The sequence below is a fragment of the Podarcis cretensis genome, assembly GCF_951804945.1.
Source record: "Podarcis cretensis genome assembly, chromosome: 14".
Classification (NCBI taxonomy): domain Eukaryota; kingdom Metazoa; phylum Chordata; class Lepidosauria; order Squamata; family Lacertidae; genus Podarcis; species Podarcis cretensis.
This window is the reverse complement of record NC_137183.1, coordinates 36,768,066-36,788,405: the sequence shown is the minus strand read 5'-3', so window position 1 is coordinate 36,788,405 and position 20,340 is coordinate 36,768,066. Positions and strand designations below refer to the sequence as shown.

General features: G+C 50.8%; 1 protein-coding gene across 1 annotated transcript; it reads right to left on the bottom strand.

Annotated features, from left to right (window-relative positions):
- Nucleotides 1-604: 604 nt before the first annotated feature.
- On the bottom strand, nt 605-19,544 carry RHBDL1 (rhomboid like 1). Its single transcript, XM_079952615.1, has 8 exons — nt 19,382-19,544; nt 10,042-10,200; nt 7,984-8,208; nt 6,706-6,854; nt 5,687-5,799; nt 3,205-3,305; nt 1,980-2,040; nt 605-1,637 (listed from the first exon to the last, which is right to left on the bottom strand). Exons 1-8 carry the CDS (start codon nt 19,418-19,420, stop codon nt 1,366-1,368), a joined length of 1,119 nt encoding a protein of 372 aa, XP_079808741.1. The 5' UTR covers nt 19,421-19,544; the 3' UTR covers nt 605-1,365.
- Between the last annotated feature and the right edge of the window lie 796 nt (nt 19,545-20,340).

Sequence of the window (20,340 nt, the reverse complement as noted above, 5' to 3'; positions counted from 1 at the left end):
CGCACACATACACACACTCCTGAGAATCCAGAAGTCGGCTGTCCCTGATCTAGACGAACCCCTGCTCTAGAAACCAGCTTCTGGAAACACAAAACCTGCACAGGACCGATTGCTCAGTCACTGTTCCGTCGGGACCAAATGGGCACCTTGGCAATACAAGGGGGGCAGAGGCAGGGTGATGGAAGAAAGGCAGGAGAAGGAAGCTGCCTGAACCCCATGGACTTTGTAGAGATCTTAGGGCCTGGAGTTCCATCTGGGAATCTCCTTTAAGGCCAGAGCTTCCTCAGCGCAGAGAAGACACATTTATAGAAACATAGGAAGGTGCTTTGACCCTTGATTGTTTCCTTAAATGATCATAATAATGCACGCAGACCTGCACACTGGTGTGGATTGGTGTGGACCTCCTGCGCACTCTTTCTCACACAGGAGCATAGGAAGCTGCTCTGTATACAAAGTCAGACCATCTAGCTCAATGTTGACTATACTGATTGACAGCGCCTCTCCACGGTCTGAGACAGTGCCATCCTTGGAGGCACCAGGGATTGAACTGGGACCTTTTGCCTGCAAACCACGTCATCAAACACTGAGCGATGGGAGGATGCTGTATTTCCCTCCTTCCCTTCAGAAGAATCCCAAAACCAGACCTCCAACCACAGGTTAGATGGAAGGACTCCCAGGCCAAAGAAAAGGTGAACCCCCCCCTCCCCATCTCAGCCCCTCCCCGGTAAAAAACCTGAAGCACAGGGGGGTTACCCAAGGAGCTTGCAGAAAAACCAATTCCAAAGCAAGGGAACGAAGGAGGTTACAAAGCAAAGAAGCCAACAAACCCAGCAACTCAAGAGCACGAGGAATGATCTGAAGGCATCAGATGCAGCTGCATCCATCATCACAGACGCAGCTCTGCCGGAGGAACACAAAACTCTGGAATAGACACGGGTAAAGGGGTACCAACCCACCAACCCTCCCTCCCCCAAAAGAATACATAGACTCTCATGCCTATAAGGGGATCTCTGAGAACACAATTGCTAAGGGATCTCCCCCCACCCCTCTTTGGAGCTGAGCTGGGGGTGGGCACAGAGGGAATTCTAGGAAAAGGGGTGGCAGTTTGTTCGTTCCTGGGTCACAGGTTGCCCCATTTGCCCTCCGGCCTCTTCCCGCAGGAGCCTAGCACGGGTCCTTGCTAATCTTGTTTTTGGCATCCGGCTGACGCATCGCTTCGGAGACGCGGCGCGCGGTCGCTGGGCTCCTGCGCTCCTGTGCGCCAGGTCAGCCCCCTCCCTTTCTCTCCGGCGATGTCTGCAGTTTTTGGCACTTCCAGGGCGGGTGTTGCAGAGAGAACTGGGACCGGGAAGCGGGAGGGGATTGCTACGGGGGAGGCGGGATCTGTGCCCCTAGAAGGTCGTAGGCGAAGATGTTCCAGAAGACGGCAAAGACCAGGAAGGTGGCGTAGGAGAGGAGCACCACCCACCAGCCGCACTGGTCCTGGAGGTTCTCCTCGTAGCTGCGGAGGATGGTCAGGCCCATGCTGATGCCCACAATCGCCCCTGCCAGGTGGGCCATGAAGCTGGGCTGGGGGCCCGAGGAGGGCAAGGGGGGAGAGAAACGCAGCCAAACGGCACGACCCACCTCAGAGCTCACTGTGAGGGGAAACAGAGAGACGAGAGATCACAACGGCTCGAGTCCCAAGCTTCTAGTCCCTTTGAGGCATGTCTCTCTGTCATTGCCCCTCCCCTCCTTTGGTGTGTACATAGTGCCTTATAACATTTATATTAGAGGTGTGCATGTCCCCCTCCTGAGCAGTTTCAGGGTTTAATTGGGCCTAATCCAATTCAGGATAATCTGGGGCTGACCCAGCCTGGATCCGGGCCCTTGCACAGTGTTTAATTAGGGTTTCACACATGGGGTCAAGGATGCAGGAGGCAAGGCCTGCCTCCTCCCGCACCATGGAAGTCTCAACCAAGAGAGACCAGTATACTTACTGCACACCAGGGCTAACACCATGCGCAGCAGTTTGTAAGGGCAACGCATCCCTGCCCAGTTCTGCGGAGAGAGAAACAGAGTTAGATTTTTTCCTGCCCACAGCTTCTTCTCCCGATACCTTTCTCTTCACACCCCCTTCCGTAAGAAGAGCCTGCAGGATCAGTCCAACGGACCTCCTGCAGTCTGTTCTTGCAGTGGCCGACCAGATCTAATGTAAAGTGAAACGATATCACGTCCACCAATAGTTACAACTCCAGGAGCCTTCAACCTGATCCTGAAATTCTTCTTCACGGATTTGCCCTGGAATGGCACTGCTCAAGGGAAGCACACTTGGGCCTCTGCCACTGTCCAAGGCCACTGTGAGGCTGAATGACCCACCTCCCAGGAAGAATGTGAGGGCAAGGGGAAGGCCAGCCAGGCCCCAGCCATTGGCCAGAGAACGAGCAGCCACAGGGAGCTGGCTTCCTTGCTCGCTGCCAGAAACAGCACCCAGTTACACCAGTCAGCTGTCCCAGGACTGTAGGTCTGAGGAGGAGCACACTCTGTCTCCATCTGTTTACCTGGGAGGGGGAGCTAAAGAGGGCTGAGATGTTTGGGTTTGGGGGTTCTGTTGAGAGTCACTTGAAGGGTCATTTGGTTAAATGGCAGGGTGGATATCTTCCAAATGGCTAAATAAATACTCTTGCCCAGCAAGGTTTGGTTTAGTTTTTCATGACGCTGTTCTGTTATATAAACCCCCCTGCAATCCTTGGATGAAGTGTGGGATATACTTTTAATATAATTAAAATAATATTTTTTATTTGTCTAGCCAAGACCTGGGGACAAGAGGCAGGTATCGCCATGCTTGGCAGAATACCAAGGCATGAAGAAGTACAATTCATTTCGAAAAGAAACCATAGAGAGGGTCAGGGGAGGAACCCACTCCCCCCAAAAAAAACACAGCTTGATGAGGACTGAGCATGCTCAGTGACCACAGAGTACAGAATGTCTTCTAGGGAAAATGAGAAACAAACAGAACCTCCCAGAAAACAAGGAGGAAAGTTGAGAATGGAATGGAGTATTCCTGAGGGGTACTGGCTGGCTGGCTGGCTGGCTAGAACCCAGGAGCCACATGGCCCGGCAACATTTTGTTGAAGATTTCACTACAGAATCACCATATTGAAGCCCACCAAGCGCCCATCAAGTTCCCCTCCCCCATGCAGTTCAAAGTGGCATCCCACTCACCATGACAACGTTGGCCAGGTGAGCGGAGCAGAGGGCGTAGACTCCCCCCGAACCTCCAACCAAAGGTGCTCTCATGTCTGTAATGGAGACGGTCAGGGAACCTGAAAGGGAAATAGCGGGGAGAAATAGGATGGGGTTGGGCAGGGGCACCACAAACAAAAGGATTTTCATCACCTCAGCAACTTGACATGCATTTAGTCGCCAGCAAAAATATAGTCCAGACTTCTACGTAGAATTACAGCGGTAAATTTTGCTTAGTTTAGGGTGAAATTGAAAAGGAGAATGAATTTATATTTAATTGGCTAAAAGGGTTGTTGAATAATTGTAAAAAAAAGGATGCAAAAAGGGGAAGGTATGGGGAAGTCCGAGAAAAGAGGCTTATGGAAATAAGGTTAAGAAATTATGATTTTTTGTGTTTGTTTCCATGTTGTTTTTGTTGTGTTTGTTAAAAATTGGAAAATTAATAAAAAAAAATTATTAAAAAATAATTTTAAAAAAATATATAGTCCAGACACCCCTCAGTAAATGATCAACACCCACGGTCCTCTCCCTGTGACACCCTTGCCTGTCCAAACCTCAAGGCATTCTTCACTTTATTTATTATATTTTAATACCACCTTTTCTTCCAAGGAACTCAAGGTAGTGTGCACAGTTCTTCTCCCCACGTCATCCTCACAACAACCCTGTGAGCTAGATTAGGCTGAGAGACGGCGGCTGCCTCAAGGTAACACAGCTAGAGCTCCATGGCTGAGTGGGGATTCGAACCCTGGTCTCCCAGGTCAACCCTCTAGCCATTACACCACACTGGTTCTTCTTGAAGGACTGCCTTCTCCAGCATGAAACCCTTTCGCACCCCACACATTGAACACCTGAACAGTCGTGGTTACCCCCTAAGAATCCTGGGAACTGTTCTCCTAACTGTTCACTCAGAACTCTTTAGAAACCACAGTTCCCATAATTCTTTGGGGGGGGGAGCCATGCCTATTAAAATGGTATAAGGGTCTTTTCAACATATGGTGTGAATATGACCCACACAGGGTCGGCAATGTGATGCCCTTCCCCCAGACTGCAACTCCCATCATCCCTTGGCAAATCTGGCTGGGGCTTATGAGAGTTGTAGTCCAAAACATCTGGGGCTTCCCTAGGTTGACAAAGACAAAGAATGGAGGAAGGGGGACAACAAAAATCTGACATGTTTAAACAATTTCAAATGGGTTCTCCCTGAAGATTTGAAACCCACCAACCTTCTTGGGTTTGTGGAGGGGAGACAATACCAGCCTCCCTTGGCCTGGCCTTAGGAAGCTGTGAAATGCTCTCCCCAGAGGCCACTGGGGGCAGCCCGGCAGATTTTGCTCTTTCCTTCCCTGCCCAGATGTACTTTGCTGAGACAGCAGCTTGGGAGAGGAGAGGCAGCGATTGATGAGGAATTGTTCACCCTCCATTTCGCTCTCCCTTCCACCACCACCACCACCCCACCTCCTCTCCAAAAAAGACATGGATGGGTGAGTAATTCCAGCAGCTGCTCTAATTGCCCAGGGGCTCAGCAAACAAATAAATAAATAAAGCTTGCAGTGACAGCCAATAAATACTCTCCCAAAGCACCATAATTGAGAGCCTGATTCCTCTTTTCCCCCAGCCGTCCTGGACAGGGACCACATGGGATTTGGTCAGACTGGGCTCTCCAGCAGAGACAGTGTGCGATAATGCAGGGATCTCTCTGTGTGTCTGTGTATGCGTGAAAGAGAGAGAGAGAGATCTATAGCCAGGGGAGACAGTCTCAATTTTTAGGGATTTAGACACCCCAGAGACAGAACCTTGGTTCACAGAACGCTGCTTATAAACTGTCTTGAAGGAAAGGTGATGGAACCAAAATGAAACCCCAGCAATGGGTGTGTGTGTTGTGTGCTGCACCACAATTTAAGGCCTCATCTGCACCATACGTGTAAAGCAGTATCATCCCACTTATGGCTTCCCCGCAAATATCCTGGGAACTGTAGTTCGTTAAAGGTGCGGAGAGTTGTTTGGAGACTCCTGTGTTCCCGTCACAGAGCTACAATACCCAGAGTTCCCTGGGAAGCGAGAATGACTGTTAAGCCACTCTGGGGATTCTGAGGGTTGAGGACTGCGTGTGGCCCTCCAGGCCTCTCTACCTGGCCCTCAGACCCTTCCCCAGGCCTCACCCCTCTCTGGCTGTGCTGAATAACTCCCAGAGGGCCCTGGCCTGGCTGGAATGTGCCCCAGCCTGGAATGTGAATTCGGATGATGGAAGATAGAGAAAGGGGTGTGCAGAGACTAGCCTGCTGCACAAGGCAAGAGGTACCCTTGTGGCCCCGCCCACTTGTGCCTCTTGCCCTTCCTACCCCTGGTGCAAGGCCCCTGGAAGGTTGCCCAGCAGGGAATGTGGCCCTCAGGCTGAAACGTCTTCCCCCACCCTGGACAGGGTTTAGAGAAGAGTGGAGAGCTGCGATCCATGCTCCCTCACCTGCCAGAACTCCTGCGAGGTAGAGGAAGCTGATGCGAAGGATGCCGTGGACCATCTCTAGGGGTACTCCGATCATCAGCTGCAAGAGGGCGTTGAAGCCCAGCTGCTCCAAACTGGAAAGAGACACGGAAAGGCAGTCAGCTCAGCAGCCAAGAATCCCAGGAGGGGACAGGCAACGTTCACCTCACCTTGCCAGAAACGATGAGAGCTAGAAACTTGCCGTGTTGCTCCCTCCCCAAACCCTGTGATGTTCTCAGGTCTCGGAAGCTCTCAGGCCCAAACGTCACCTCCTGTTTTAAAGTTCTCTCTAGGTCTGCAGGTGCAGTTTGCCGAAATGAAGGAGCCTCTCCTGCTGCCTCCAGAACCCAGAGGAATCTCACAGAATTGTAGAGTTGGAAGGAACCATGGGGACAGTCTAGTCCAACCCCCTGCAGTGTGGGAATCTTTTTGCCCGACGTGGGGCTCAAACCCACAACCCTGAGATTAACTGTCTCATGCTGTACTGACTGAGCTAACCTGCAGTAGCAGCGGGCTGGTGCCCCCTGCCCATAGACACCTCCCCGCCCCCATCTGTACACACATTGCAGAAATACAGAGTCAGCTTGCTCACTTGCACATCTCTCATCCAGGGAATGTTTCTCAGCTCGAGGGCCACGCTGCCAAACCAGGCAACCTTCTGGGGGCCACATGCCAAGGGTGGGCAGAGCGCCAAATGCAAATTCCACCTTTTACGCAGGAGGTTAGTTCCTACACTGACTCACTCACTCCTCTCTAGCCTCCATCATAGTAATTGAGTGGCACGATCAGAGTTCGGGGACACATTCCAGCCAGGCAGAAACACTCAAGAAAGGGGTGGAGCAGGGCCGGCGAGGGGCATGGCTGCAGAGGGGGCGTGGCCTGCGGAGAGTTCCGAGAGAGAAACAGAGAGGTTTGGAAGGCTGTATTTGGCCCCTAGGCCTGAGGTTCCCAACCCCTGCTCTGCTGGAAGCAACGAGGGGCAAGACAAGGCAGACACTTACCCCACGTGCATGAACATGTAGGTGAGGAACCTCCAGGCACGAGCGCGGTGTCCCGGGTGGTACACGAGGGGGCTCTTCATGTACTCAGGGTGGTATGTCTGCAGGACCCACTTGTTCAGCCGGGCCCCATAGCAGAGGAATACAATGATCTAATAGAAACAAGATGCGGGGAGGTTATTTAGGATGATCTACTATGGTGTCCAAATGGGTGTGAGACTCTCCAGCACCTTGGCAACACCCAGAGATAAAGTTGATAAAGCTGTCTTCCCTTCCTATGTCTCTAGTCCTCAAGAAAATTGCTGAAAATGCCTTAAACAGGTTGCGTCTAGGCTGGAAATGAACAGGAGACCAGAAAAAGCCACACAAAGCAGTACAGTGGTACCTCAGGTTACATACGCTTCAGGTTACATACGCTTCAGGTTACAGACTCCGCTAACCCAGAAATAGTACCTCAGGTTAAGAACTTTGCTTCAGGATGAGAACAGAAATCGTGCTCCGGCGGCACAGCAGCAGCAGGAGGTCCCATTAGCTAAAGTGGTGCTTCAGGATAAGAACAGTTTCAGGTTAAGAACGGACCTCCGGAACGAATTAAGTACTTAACCTGAGGTACCACTGTACCGGTCACTAAATTCTTCTCCTTTTTTAAAAAAAAACAAAGGAATATGCTGGTCCTCAGGGTTGCAAATATATGACTGCAGGAAAGAAACAGGGTGGGGGCAATGCCTAGTCAAATCTCAAATGTCCAAATAGTTGGGGGGCGCAGAAATTGTTGGGCTTCAGCACCGTCTGCAGTACCTCCTCCTCCACCCATGAGTAGGCAAAGCATAATAAGTTGTGCAAAACTGGAATACAGTGGACGTTCAGGTTGCAAACGTGATCCGTGAGGGATGCACGTTCACAACCTGCAGTGTTTGCAACCGCATCTGCACACGTGCGGATTGCGATTCACCGTTCCGGTACTTCCGGGTTTTCAGCAGTCGGGAACCCGAAAAAACACAACCTGAAGCAGCTGTAACCCAAGGTATGACTGTAAACGAGATCCATTTGCAGCATTTTGTTTTATATCAGCAGGAATTCTTTTTATACATATGATCAAAACACAGGTGCATGCATACAAGGAGAATTTCTCCAGCCGCAGAACCTGGCATCTCCCACAAGACGCTGATCAAGCTTTCTTTAAAAGTTTTAAAAGTTAACCACGGGGGCTGCCTCTTCCCCCTAAAAGGAGGGCGCCCTCCACTGGCACTCCGGCAAACAGCAGGTCACCTCTCCACCCACCTGGGTCAGTGTGACGACTGCCATGAAAACCGGAGGGGGGCAGGTGCGGTGCTGGTAGAAGTACCACCTCCGGTCCATCTCGCAGGGAAGGATCTCGTAGGCCACGTAGCGCACAAAGCGCTTGTAGAAGCCCAGGCCCGTCTCGTCCAGGAGCCCATCGCGGGGAAGCGCCCTCTGTCCATTGGCGATGGCTCGCTTGAAGCTGCTCGACCGCTTGCTGCTGATCTGCAGAGAGGGACCACGTCACACAAAGAGGCAGGAGACATGGCGAACCAGCCCCACAGGCTCCAGCTCTCACCACCCCCACCCCCCAGCCAGCCAGTAAATGATGCTCTGTATTATTGCCCTTTCTCAGCACTGCTTAAAGCCTCCAGTCAGCTGCTAACCTTGCCTTGCAAATATATCCAAGATAAGTACTATGAGAAACTGGCAGCAAGCATTGAAAACAGCCTTACAGACACCCCTGTTAGGTAGGTCAGTCCTAATACTCTTTTGTCGCAGATGGGGAGCTGAGGCTAAGAGAGAAAGGCTGGCCTGGTGAGTTCGTAGTTTCAGAAGATATTCGAACGAGGAGACACTGGCTTTTAAATAAAAAAAAGTGGCTGCCGAGAGTTTTACTCCTGTTTCCCAGCTAAACGCGGACTGGCTTAAGGGAGGGAGACTCCATGTTTGGCCAGCAGGGGGCACTGTGGGGCCTGACCTTCCACCTGCTTCCCTGGTGCTTAAGGGCAAGCTCACTCAGTCCTTTGGGGCTGGATGATGAGCACCAAAAGACCTTGCTCAGGGAGATGTGCTGCATTCGGGAATTGAATTGCAGGTCACACGGTGTGCAGACGGAGCCTGCCTACTAATGCCTTCCTCCTTGCCTTACCATCTTGGCACTCAGCTGAGCCAATTAAGGAGAAATTATTGACTATTAAGTATTCAGAACTGGATAGCTGGTGCAGCCTAAATGCTTTTTAACAAAGAACTTAGGAAGAAAAGGAGAGAATTGGATATTATCCCTTTAATTGGACTCTCCCTCCCCCTTCGCTATCCAAGATTACAGGAGGGGGAGATTCTACATATACTGGGTCTTTCTCCAGTGAAACCTTCCCCTATAGGAACCCACAGGGTGACCTTGGGACAGTCTCTATCTCTCAGCCTAACCTACCTCGCAAGGTTGTTGTGATGGAGAGGGAGATCAGTGGATATGTCTGACTTCTACAAAATCTTACTGGCTTCAAAATTTGGCAAAACATTTTGCACTCCTGCTCAAGCCAGGCAGGCAGGCAGGCAGGCAGGGAAAGCACATTCAAGTGGAAAAGAGAGGCATGAAGTTTTATAATTATATTTAGGTAAAGGTAAAGGGACCCCTGACCATTAGGTCCAGTCGTGACCGACTCTGGGGTTGCGGCGCTCATCTCGCTTTATTGGCCGAGGGAGCCGGCTTACAGCTTCTGGGTCATGTGGCCAGCATGACTAAGCCACTTCTGGCAAACCAGAGCAGCGCATGGAAACGCCGTTTACCTTCCCGCCGGAGTGGTACCTATTTATCTACTTGCACTTTGACGTGCTTTCGAACTACTAGGTTGGCAGGAGCAGGGACCGAGCAACGGGAGCTCACCCCATTGCGGAGATTCAAACCTTCTGATCGGCAAGTCCTAGGCTCTGTGGTTTAAACTACAGCACCACCCATATTGCATTTATATTGCCCCCTTCCTCCAAGGAGCTCCTGGTGGCCGACATTGGTTCTCTTCTTCCTTATGTTGCCCACACAACATCCCTGTGAGGCGAGTTAGGCTGAGAGACTGTGACTGTCCCAAGGCCCACCCAGTGGGCTTCAATTTGCAGACCATCATTTGATGTTAGACAGGCACCTTCATCCTACAGCTTTCTTTGCTCAAACAAGCTTACCCACAAAAAGTCTGCTTTTATTGCTCTTTCCAATTAATGCTTTGTGTGAACTTGCTTACTGATTCTTATTTTATCTTAAGAGGTATAGGTCGGAAATCCTGCAGAATCACAAGCGGTGATGCAGCCACAACTACGGTGGCTGCCAGGACTCATGCCACTGACCAGGTCTACCAGCTCCTGATAGCAGATCTGTCCCTCGTCGTTGCTCTGTGCCAATGCCACCAGCATCTCCAGTTTTGCGGGGTCCAGAGGCAGTTCATGGCTGTGTACCAGGCTGGCGAAGGTCTCCACGCCAATGAAACCGGTATTTTCAGGATCAAGCTGTTGAAGAATCAGCACTGGGCATTAGCGACAATGAATAAGCTGGAAATCAAGAGTGGTGATCCATCTCAGAAGGGCTGTTTATTCTGTGCAAGGACAGAATTTGATACTGGATGAAGAATTCTGTATCCCTAAATTATTGCTGGTTGGTTAGCTCCCAGTCCCTTACAACCTCAAGTTCCTAGCCATTTTTTTATTATTGCATTTATATCCCACCTTCCCTTCCAAGGAGCTCATTGTTTCCCACCTTCTGCACAACAACCCTGCAAGGTAAGTTATAGGCCGAGACTGTGGCTGTATTCGCAAGGCAGTTTCGTTTGTTTTCCTGACGTTTCCCTGTTCTGCATTACATTTGAACTTTCACACCATGTAGAAGTCACTTTGGGAAAACTAACGGACTACAGTGCATGTTTAGAGCTCATTTCTGTGTTATTTTTGATTCCAGAAAAATTCTGTTTGCAGCTCCCTTGACCCGGAAAATTGTGGGAGTAAAGTGACAGAATTTTGGGGTCCTATACCAGCATAGAGTTCTTCCCTGTCATTTTCATGGGGCAATTGTGGGGGGACAGAAGTAGACACATGCAGAAAGGGTGGAGGTGTTAATGGAGAAAGAGGTTAGCTGCGGTGTTCACTGATGTTCGTTTTTCTATGTCACAACGTGCTTACTTGGCGTGAATGAAATTTAGAGTGACAGGCTAGTATATCGGTCCAAAAGCCACAGTTCCATGATGCAGCAGGTACTGCAACATGAAAGACACATTAGAAAATGGGACAGAAGCTGCAGCATTATAATCAAGAAAACTAAGGCAATATACACCACACTTGAATGCACCCTTTGGCTGGCTTCATGACTGAGTGGGGGTTTGAACCCTGGTCTCCCATTTCCTAGTCCAACACACTAACCACTACACCATGCTGACCATGGGGCTTGGTTGACACTTTCAAGCCTGTGACCGGAGCAATTTTGCAATCCAGAACTTCGAAGGTAAGTAGGGGATACATTGAACCAGGTGTAAATCTGGCTTCAACATCCTGCATAGCTCCTTGCCCGATTCAGTAAGTAGCAGTGATCCACAGGTAAAAGGCAGGCAGGCAGGCAGGCAGGCATTGAATCAGTAAGCAGCGCAGTCTGAGTGTTCATAGACTCATAGAATTGTAGAGTTGCAGTGGCGTAGCGTGGGGGTGCAGGGGGGCCGGCCGCACTGGGCGCAACATCTGGGGGTTAGGGTTAGGGGGCACAAATCCACGGGTTAGGGGGCACAAATTACTTGCTACGCCACTGTAGAGTTGGAAGGGACCCCAAGGGAGGTGGAGGTGGCGAAAGTGCAAGGAGATGAAATCTTAAGGATGAGCAAAAATAAATTTGATTGCCCTAACACACTTCGAAATGCATTCCTCCTTCACGTGCCCTTAAAAAACAGACCACTGTGTCCTCAACCGTACTCTGTAGCCAAATGAATCTATTATTCAACATAAATATAATCAACTTGGCTCATCTGCATAATTTTTTTGGGAGGGGGGAAGAAGAAAGAATTTGAGACAATGCAGAACTTGGATTTTTACACACACACACACACACACCACCAACAACCAATCTTCCATCCGAGACATTAACGCAACAGCTGAAAGTGCCTGTTGCAACAGTAAGCCAAAGAATTATTTTAACAAACAGCTCAATAAACAGCTTTTGTTGAGTAATGCTGTGCCAAAAATCTCTCCTGACCATCTTCCATTTGCATTTGAAAATTAGCAAACAGGAGGTAACATTCTGGGGGACATAGGAAGCTGCCTCATACCAAATCAGACCATTGGTCCATCTAGCACAGAGCTGTCTACACTGACTGGCAGAGGCTCTCCAGGATTCCAGGCAGGGAACATTCCCAGCACTACACTGGGAACCAGGGCTAGCACTGCTAACCGAGGCGATGACTTCATGAGTTGGCTTCACTAGATCTAAACATGTATGATAGTTGGTTTCCGAAAGGTTTCTGGGCACTGGTCAACTCACTTCTCAAAATCAAGCAACCTGCCTCATATGCAGTGTTGAAACCCAAATTGATTTTCCCCTTAAGCATTTCATGAGAATCTCAGCTTCATTTATTTGTTGTTGTTTTTTAATGGTATCTATCTGCTTAGGCACCCACCCTTCTAAAAAAAGAGAAAATGCATATCCATAAAAGAAAAGAAAAAAGGCTGTATAAAATTTTCTTGCACTAATTGGAGCAGCTAAGATATATGTACAGATGCACATTTTACAAGAGGAGTGTAATTTATAATTTAAACTGTGCTTGAAAGACATCTCCCCGATGCGGAGAAGACTGTGACCAGGTGAGCTGTGTGCCCGATGGCTCAGTCTGCTACCCACGTGCTCAAACCACCGATGGGCAACTTCGCAGCCCCTCCTGCTCTCCTTTCTTAAGGTTCTTTAAACTAAACTTAGACTGGGCGGCCCTTCCGATAAGAGGACTGTCTGCTGCAAAGTAGGACACAGTGGAGACATGACTGAAAGTGTCTCTGGGGGCCATTATAGCCTCCCCAAGGCATTTCTGCTAATCAACATGACTAACCCACCCTGAGATGTGTGGCTATTTTTGTATCTGGAAAGAACTATTTTCCACTTGTAATGCCGTCTTCAGGAATGTCAAGAACTGCTGAATGAGAGAGAGTTTAGGGAAACAGGCTGTCATGCACACCCCAATCTCTGAGTAGTAAGAGACTCCAGAGATTCCCACACTTACCCAGGGCTTGGATCCCTTGGAGTGAAGGTCAGAGGAGTCTGTGTTGTCTTTGGGGTATATAATTTACTTACATATATCTGTAACATGAGCATAGGACAGAGAGGCTCACAGCATGAGCACTCCAACAGATCTTACCTCCCCATTGTTCCCAGGGAGATCCCCAAGCCATAGCATTGGGTTCAGCACAGAGCAAGACAAGCCTCTGTGTCTATAGCTTCTAGCATCAGCCAAAAATGCACAAGCGCACACACACACACAGAGAGAGCTCTCTTGGCATATTTTTATCCCTCCTATGGCATCCAGCCAGATGAGGTGGGAAAAGGCCCAGCCACTTGTCTCTATGGCAACAAGGTAACCTCCTTGGACATGTAAATGGCAGCACTTAGCTGGCCAGTTCACGCCATTATCTTACAAAGAGTCTGGTCTGACTGGTTTAGCAGAGTTTCCCTTATAGATTCTAACCTCAGGGATACAGGATCATAGGTTAGGAAGTGACCCATGGTCACCCCCTGACTGACACCCCCTCCCCAACCTATAACACTATATAATTTTTGTGCACATCTGATGAAGTAGACTTGAATCCACAGAAGCTTATACCACAAAAAAGTATATACAGTGGTACCTCAGATTACATACACTACAGGTTACAGACGCTTCAGGTTACAGACACCGCTAACCCAGAAATAGTACCTCCGGTTAAGAACTTTGCTTCAGGATGAGAACAGAAATTGTGCTCCGGCGGCGCAGCAGCAGCGGGAGGCCCCATTAGCTAAAGTGGTGCTTCAGGTTAAGAACAGTTTCAGGTTAAGTACAGACCTGCGGAACGAATTAAGTACTTAACCCGAGGTACCACTGTATAATAAAATGGATTAGTCTATATTGCTATTTTGTTCTGTTGGTGGGGGTGGGGGAATACACACACAAAATAATCTAAGGTGGAAGGTTTAGCCAGAAAGAAAAGCACCCCTTGAAAATCCTGCCCAGGGCATCCAAAGTGCCCACGGTTCCAAGCATGTGGCAGAGCTAGTAAAACAAAATTATTCTACACATTACATTGTCTTTGCCATTTTATCCCTGCAGGGAAGAGAAGGCACAGAAAAGAGAACAAGCTGGCAATGTCATTGAGAAATGGGCAGGACAGGAAATGCTTGGGCGGGAGGGAAGGAGGAACACACAGAGAGAAATGTCATCAGGTTTGAGCAGCAGGAAAGCACTCTGTCCTCACCTGCCCATCTCCCAGCACAAGGAAGTCCTGGCTGCTGAAAGTCAGCTACTAGTAGTTTTCAGGGTCCAACAGCATGCAAGGGCGTCTGAACTATAGCCATGGCAAACGTGGGGCTGGAAATATATTGCCAAGGACAAAAACATGCTGTGGGGGCGGAGGTTGCCCCAAGCTAAGAACAAGCCTTCATTTAGCCACATGCATTGCAAGCCGTGCCTTCCCCACACCGCAAACAAAAATCAGTCCCTCTTGTGACTTGGTGGGTTGCGCTGTCTAGTGGTGGAGCATTTAGCAAGGGGGTGGGGGAGAATCCATTGCATCTTAGGAGGCCTCCAGACTGTTTTGCTAGAGGGATTCAGGTGCAACCAAGAATGTAGGTTTGTACAATTAAAGTGGGTTAAAAGCGCTTCATCATATCAAATCCACTTTGAAAAGTGATGGGCCAAATGCCAAAAGTCTGAGTAGGTCATACAACTCCATGCACTTTCTCTCTTGGAGGGAGCATAACCTGAGCAAGCCTTGGGCTCACTTCCCATACCTAGGATCCACAGCGCCTCCACCTTGGCAGGTTTCAGTTGCAGCTTCTTGGGCCCCATCCAGTCCATTATTGCGTCCCCACTGGTTCAGCACTTGGACAGCATCCCCTGACTCTTCTTTGCCCAAGCAACTGAGCATTACTGTTTCTACTGAACCCAACAGGACTTTTTTTAAAAAACCAAAAACACACACCTTCAGGGATTGTAAGCTGCTGCTCTATTCAGTGCCTGCTGTTTCATTAATTCTGCATTTATGCCTTTAGGGTTTGTTTGCTTTTAAGTCGCCTGCAACTGCTGCCATTACAGTCTTGCTGCTCTGTTTCCTTGCCATGTTGTTGAAGGCTGTTTGTTTTTAAGGTTATAATGTTAGCCACTTTGGAAAATTTTCACCCAGTGGCGGAAGTGGGAAGAAAATACTTTATAGTAGGGTTGGGGGGGCCTCAAAGGGCCAAATTCAGACTGCCAGGCCTCTCTCTCTCCAGGCCAAACCTGAGTTCCCCACAACCATCTGTGAGCCTCATCTTTTCCCCCCAAGCCACACCCCTCTCCAGGCAGACACCCTTTCCCCAGGCCACACCCACTTATAAACACCCACAACCTTTTAGAGGCCCCACCCACTCATCAGACACACCCCTTTCCTCAAGCCACACCCCTCACTGCCCCTGATTTGCACCCTGCTTGAGTGCTTTTGCCTGTGTCCTTGAATTCTGATAATGCCTCTTGCTTTGGAGGATAGAGAGGGTGTGTGTCTGTAGAAACCAGCCTCCTTTACACAGGTAAAATTGACATCCCTTTAAAATTTGCATTTGTGGCTCCGCCCAGTTTTGCCCCAGGCCCCGCCCACCACTGGCATGTCCCCTCCCACCAAGGTTGCCCAGTAGGGAATGCAGCCCCAAGGCTAAAAAAGGCTTCCGTGTCCCTGCATTACAGCATGGAATGAAACATGAGAAGGACGAGTCGCATGTCAGCACTCCTGAATCTCCTGCTTAGGGGCTGACCCTGCTGCAGGGTCTTCTCTTGATCCTGCAGGGGCTACCCTAACACAGAGTAAATTCTGGGATGCTGACAGTTAAAGCCCCACTGCTCCTAGCAGCTGCTTTTCCTCTCTCCCTTGGGAGGTCACTGGGGGATAGTGGAAGCCGTTCATGTGGATTATTTAGGTCAGCATATTATAAAGCTAGTCAGCTGCCCCTGTTGTAGCCAGCTGCCCTTTCCTCTCTGCCTTGCCCCAGCACAGCATCACCCAGAGCATGCTAACCACAAAGTACTGTAACTTACACGAAACTTGCAAGTACAGCCACGCACGTTCCTGCATCGCAGTTCACAGGCATGTTGTTCAGACTCCTGCTGGAGAGGCACTGCCGGTCAGTGTGGGCAATAGTAAGCTGCATGGACCAGTGATCTGACTCACTAAGGTAGCTTCCAGTGCTCCTACAAGAAGTTCACCCGCTCCCTTTCACCACACACAACTTGTTGTGTGAGTCAGGCACATCAGTGGCAGCTAATCTTTGTGTCCCTCCAGACGTTGTTAGAATCAACACCCAGCACTCCTGATCATTCCCCGTGCTGGCTGGGGCTGATGGGACTTGGAGTCCAGCAACATCTGGAGTGCCAGAAGTTAACTGCTCCCCGCTTAGATTAAATACCCAGCTTCATGGAGTTCTGTGCTAACACAAAACTTCATCTCTGCCCCCCCCCCGCACCAAAAAAGTGTGCTTTGAGAGGACTGAGCCCAGGTCATGCAGTAAGTTATCTTTATAGGAAGGAGAATAGGGCAAGCTCATTCCTCCCCTCGCATCAGCCCCTGTGACTGAATAAACCAGGGAACAAAACTGTATTAGATCAGCTGAGTCAGTTGAATTTCTAATTTTGTTTTGTTTGTTCACATAACAGTGATGTGGTGTGTGTGTACACAAGCTTTACTGTTCCCATTTCACAGTTGGGAATACTGAGGAAGAGCTGTTATAAACTTGTCCAAGTTATAATTCTAAACCTACTAGGGAAATAAGCCCCATTCAATGTTGTGAGAGTAAACAGTGCTTAGGACTGCTATTCCCATTGTGCAATCCTACGGATGCTTCCACAGAAGTCTCACTGAATTCTGCACTTCTTACGCCCAAGCAAGTGTGCACAGGATCTGCAGTCCCAACTATCTTATAGCAAATATTTTATCTTCCAGAATTCTATGTGACTCTCACCTTAATGATGGCGTGAAGCCCTAGCTGTGTTGCTCTCCAGTTAATGGAGAAAGACTGTAGCTGAATGGTAGAGCATCTGCCTTGCCCCCAGAAGGCCTCTGGTTCGATTTCCGGATAGGGCTTGGAGAGCTGCTGCTAGTCAGTGTATACAATACTAAGCCAGATGGGCTGAGGGTCTGGCTAAGGCGGCTCATGTGTGTTTGTGGGTCATAGTATGCTGCCCAACTAATATAAAATCTGGGGCTCATCTACTGGTCCAGAAGCAGTAATGATATACTCCAGTTTTCACCACCAGGTAAAAGCCACTTGTTCACATTGAGATTGAATGCAGTCCCATAATAATATTACAAAGAGCTTTCAATAAGATCATAAGAGGAGCCGGCTGGATCAGACCAATGTTGCATCCAGCCCAGCATCCTGTTCTCACAGTGGCCAACCAGATTCCTATGGGAAGCTCACAAGAAGGATCAGAGCGCAACAGCTCTCCGCTCCACAACGGCACTCGAGCATTTCACATCCATTATCTCGGCAACACTTACAACAGCCCTGTGAAACAGGCTGGTGGTACCCATGTCCCCATGCTGCTGATGGACGGTGCCAAGACACACAGCATGGCGACTCCTCAGCCCACCAACTGAACTCTTAGCCAAGGTGCCATTTGAAGCAGGGGCTGTTCTGGGCTTTGCAGTCGCTGCCTTGAGCCAAACCGCTATGCCAGCGCTCAGCTCTGGAACAACAGCAGATCCCGGCAGTTCTTACGAAGGGATCCTTCACAGGCAGCCAAACAAACGGTCACTTTGACAAAACGAAATATGCCATGGAGGTTTGGGGGGGGGGTTTGCCTGAGAGGCCGCTGACTGAACTGGACACAGGGGTGACAGAAGTACAATCGGCCCAGTCTCCAGCAAGAGAATTTCAGCTGCTCTGAAGACAAGGTTTTGAGTTCCTTGCAAAGTCACCAAAAGATAAGACTCGGGATAGCTCAGTCAGTAGAGCAAGAGACTCTTACTCTCAGGATTGTGGGTTCCACTTCTATGATGGGGAAGAAATTCCTGTGTTGCAGGGGGTTGGACTAGATGACCCTCGTGGTCCCTTCCAACTCTGCAATTCTATGGTACCCAAGAAGGCAGTGGTCCCACTAAGACTCAGAGCCCTGATTCCATCAGTGGGGAATCCACAGATCCTGTCATTGCTGCAAACACATTTTTGTCCCCCTGCCAGGCATACTGCCCTGGGCTTCAGCCATGTTAGTGGCGGTGTTGTCTAGTGGTTACAGCACCAGAGCAGGACCTGAGGGACCAAGGCTCAAATCTGCACTCATCCCGAGTAATCTTGGGCTAGGCAATGTCTCTCGGCCTAACCTACCTTGCAGAGTTATTGTGAGGATAAAATGGGAAGAGGGAAGAACTACGCACAAAACCTTGAGCTCCTTTAGGAAAAGGTGAAATATAAATGCAATAATGAATATATAAATGAGCAACCCATCTATTTTTCAGTACAAACTCGTGCCAGTTCTTCCTTGGTCTCAGAACCTTTAGGCTGGATAGGCATGGGACAAGGGACAAAGGCAACAGCAAAGATGGGTTGCCCACCAGCGGCAGTGATTCAGCCCGTGAAGGCTGGCTCTATGCTCTCTGGATCAGCTGCGGGCAGTGCTGGAGGTCATGTCTGCACTATGCATTTAACACACTCTCAGACCACTTTAAACAGTTATGTCTCACCACCACCAAAATATCCTAGGAATTGTAGTTCATTAAGAGTGCTGAGGGTTGTTAGGAGACCACATGCAGAACTACAGTTCCCAGCGCCCATAACAAACTACAGCTCCCAAGATTCTTTTGGGGAAGCCATGACTGCTAAAGTGGCAAGAGAGTGGTTTGAATGCATGGTGCAGGTATTCACGTTAGGTGACCTCTGGGTCATGGAGCAACACGATAAATGCCAATAGGAAGACCACAGATCTGAAAGCTGGGGGTGGGGCAACACCTGTCTAAATCTCCCACCCCACCAAATAAATAAATGAAAATTCCAGGCAAATCCCTTATGGCTCCATGCTGAAATAACCCATCACCATCTAAATGGGCCCCTGCCACCCTCCAATCGGAAGGTGCTCCTGGACGGCTCTACCTAGTCCTCACCCCGCCTATGCCTGCCCATTTCCTTCCCTGCCTCCTGCACCCTGAAGCTGGAGTATCTCCTGGTTGGCACAGCCACACGTGGCCCGGCCAAAGCGATGCCAAGGCAAGCAGCGGGAGGGCTGGCACCGTGCCCGCCCGACCCCACACCAGCAGCCGGAGGAGTCGCTTTTCGGGGCACTGCAACCTGTTTGCCCAGCTGCGACCCCCTCCCCTCCACGAGATGCCACTGTCACTGCCCGCATCCCATCCCCGCCACCCCCTTTCCTCCCCACCCCCACCCCCCATGCCAAGGGGAGCCTGCCGGCAGCGACGCTGCCGTGGAAACGGCGCCTCATCCCGCCTGGCTCACCTGCTCCTGGATGAGCTGCAGCAACGAGCTTCTATCCATATACCTGCTGGGCTGGACGGCGGAGGGAGAGGAGGACAGCGGAGGAGCGCGAGGGCGCACGGGCGGCGGCGGCGGCGGCGGCGGCGGCACTAGCACCACCGGCGGCTGCCTTGCCTTCTTTCCCCCGCCGGGAAGGCGACCGAGCAGCAGCGGGACCACCAGCAGCAGCAGCAGCAGCAGCAGCAGCAGCCCGGGTTCCCGAGGCGAGTGGCAGGCAGCGAGCCGGGCAGGCGGAGCCTAGGGCAGCCCGGCGGGGCGGGGAGAGGCGAGGCGAGGGAGGCGCCCGCTGCACCTCGGGCGGCGCGAGGGAGGGCGTTGCGCAGGAGCGGCGGCCGGGCGGGCAGGCAGGCAGGCAGGCAGGCAGGCAGGCAGGCAGGCAAGAGCCGCTTCTCCTCGCTGCTGATGCTGCGAACAGGGACGGATGGACGGGCGCCCGGCGCACGCAGCAGCAGCAGCAGCAGCGCTGCAGCCCCCTCTGGCGCCCTCGCGAAGCGGCGCAGGGAGAAGAGGAGCGCGCGGCGGGCCACCCGGAGCCGCAGCGGCCGGCGGCGCCCGCGGAGGGAGGGAGGGAGGCTCGCTCGGTCCCGCCTCTTTCTCCCACCCGATTGGCGGGGAAGGGATCCCAAAGGACAGGGGCGGGGTGGAGAGCCCTTTCCCCCCTCCTTCCAGCCCGAGGGCCGCATTCCTCATGGGTAACCTGCCGCGGGCCACATGTCGGCAGAGGGCAGGGCCAGAGACGAAAGTGGGCAGGGCAACAGGTGCAGTCCGTGCACGGTAGGGGCGTGGTCCAGCCAGGCAAAAATCAGAAGAGGAGGGGGGCATTTCTCTCCAGCAAGAGGAAGGATCACACTTTAGGGTGCGATCCAGCCAGGCAAAAGCAGGTGAGGAGGATGGAGAGCGTTTCTGGAGTCTTAGGGAAG

Bases quoted from the DNA above. Each gene is read 5' to 3' on its own strand.
- RHBDL1 (XM_079952615.1), bottom strand. From the start codon at position 19,420: ATGGATAGAAGCTCGTTGCTGCAGCTCATCCAGGAGCAG. The intron at 8,209-10,041 runs GTCAGTGGCATG...CCCTCTCTGCAG, and splicing joins ATCAGGAGCTGGTAGACCTG to ATCAGCAGCAAGCGGTCGAG. The intron at 2,041-3,204 runs GTGAGTGGGATG...CTCTCTCCGCAG, and splicing joins ACCTGGCCAACGTTGTCATG to AACTGGGCAGGGATGCGTTG.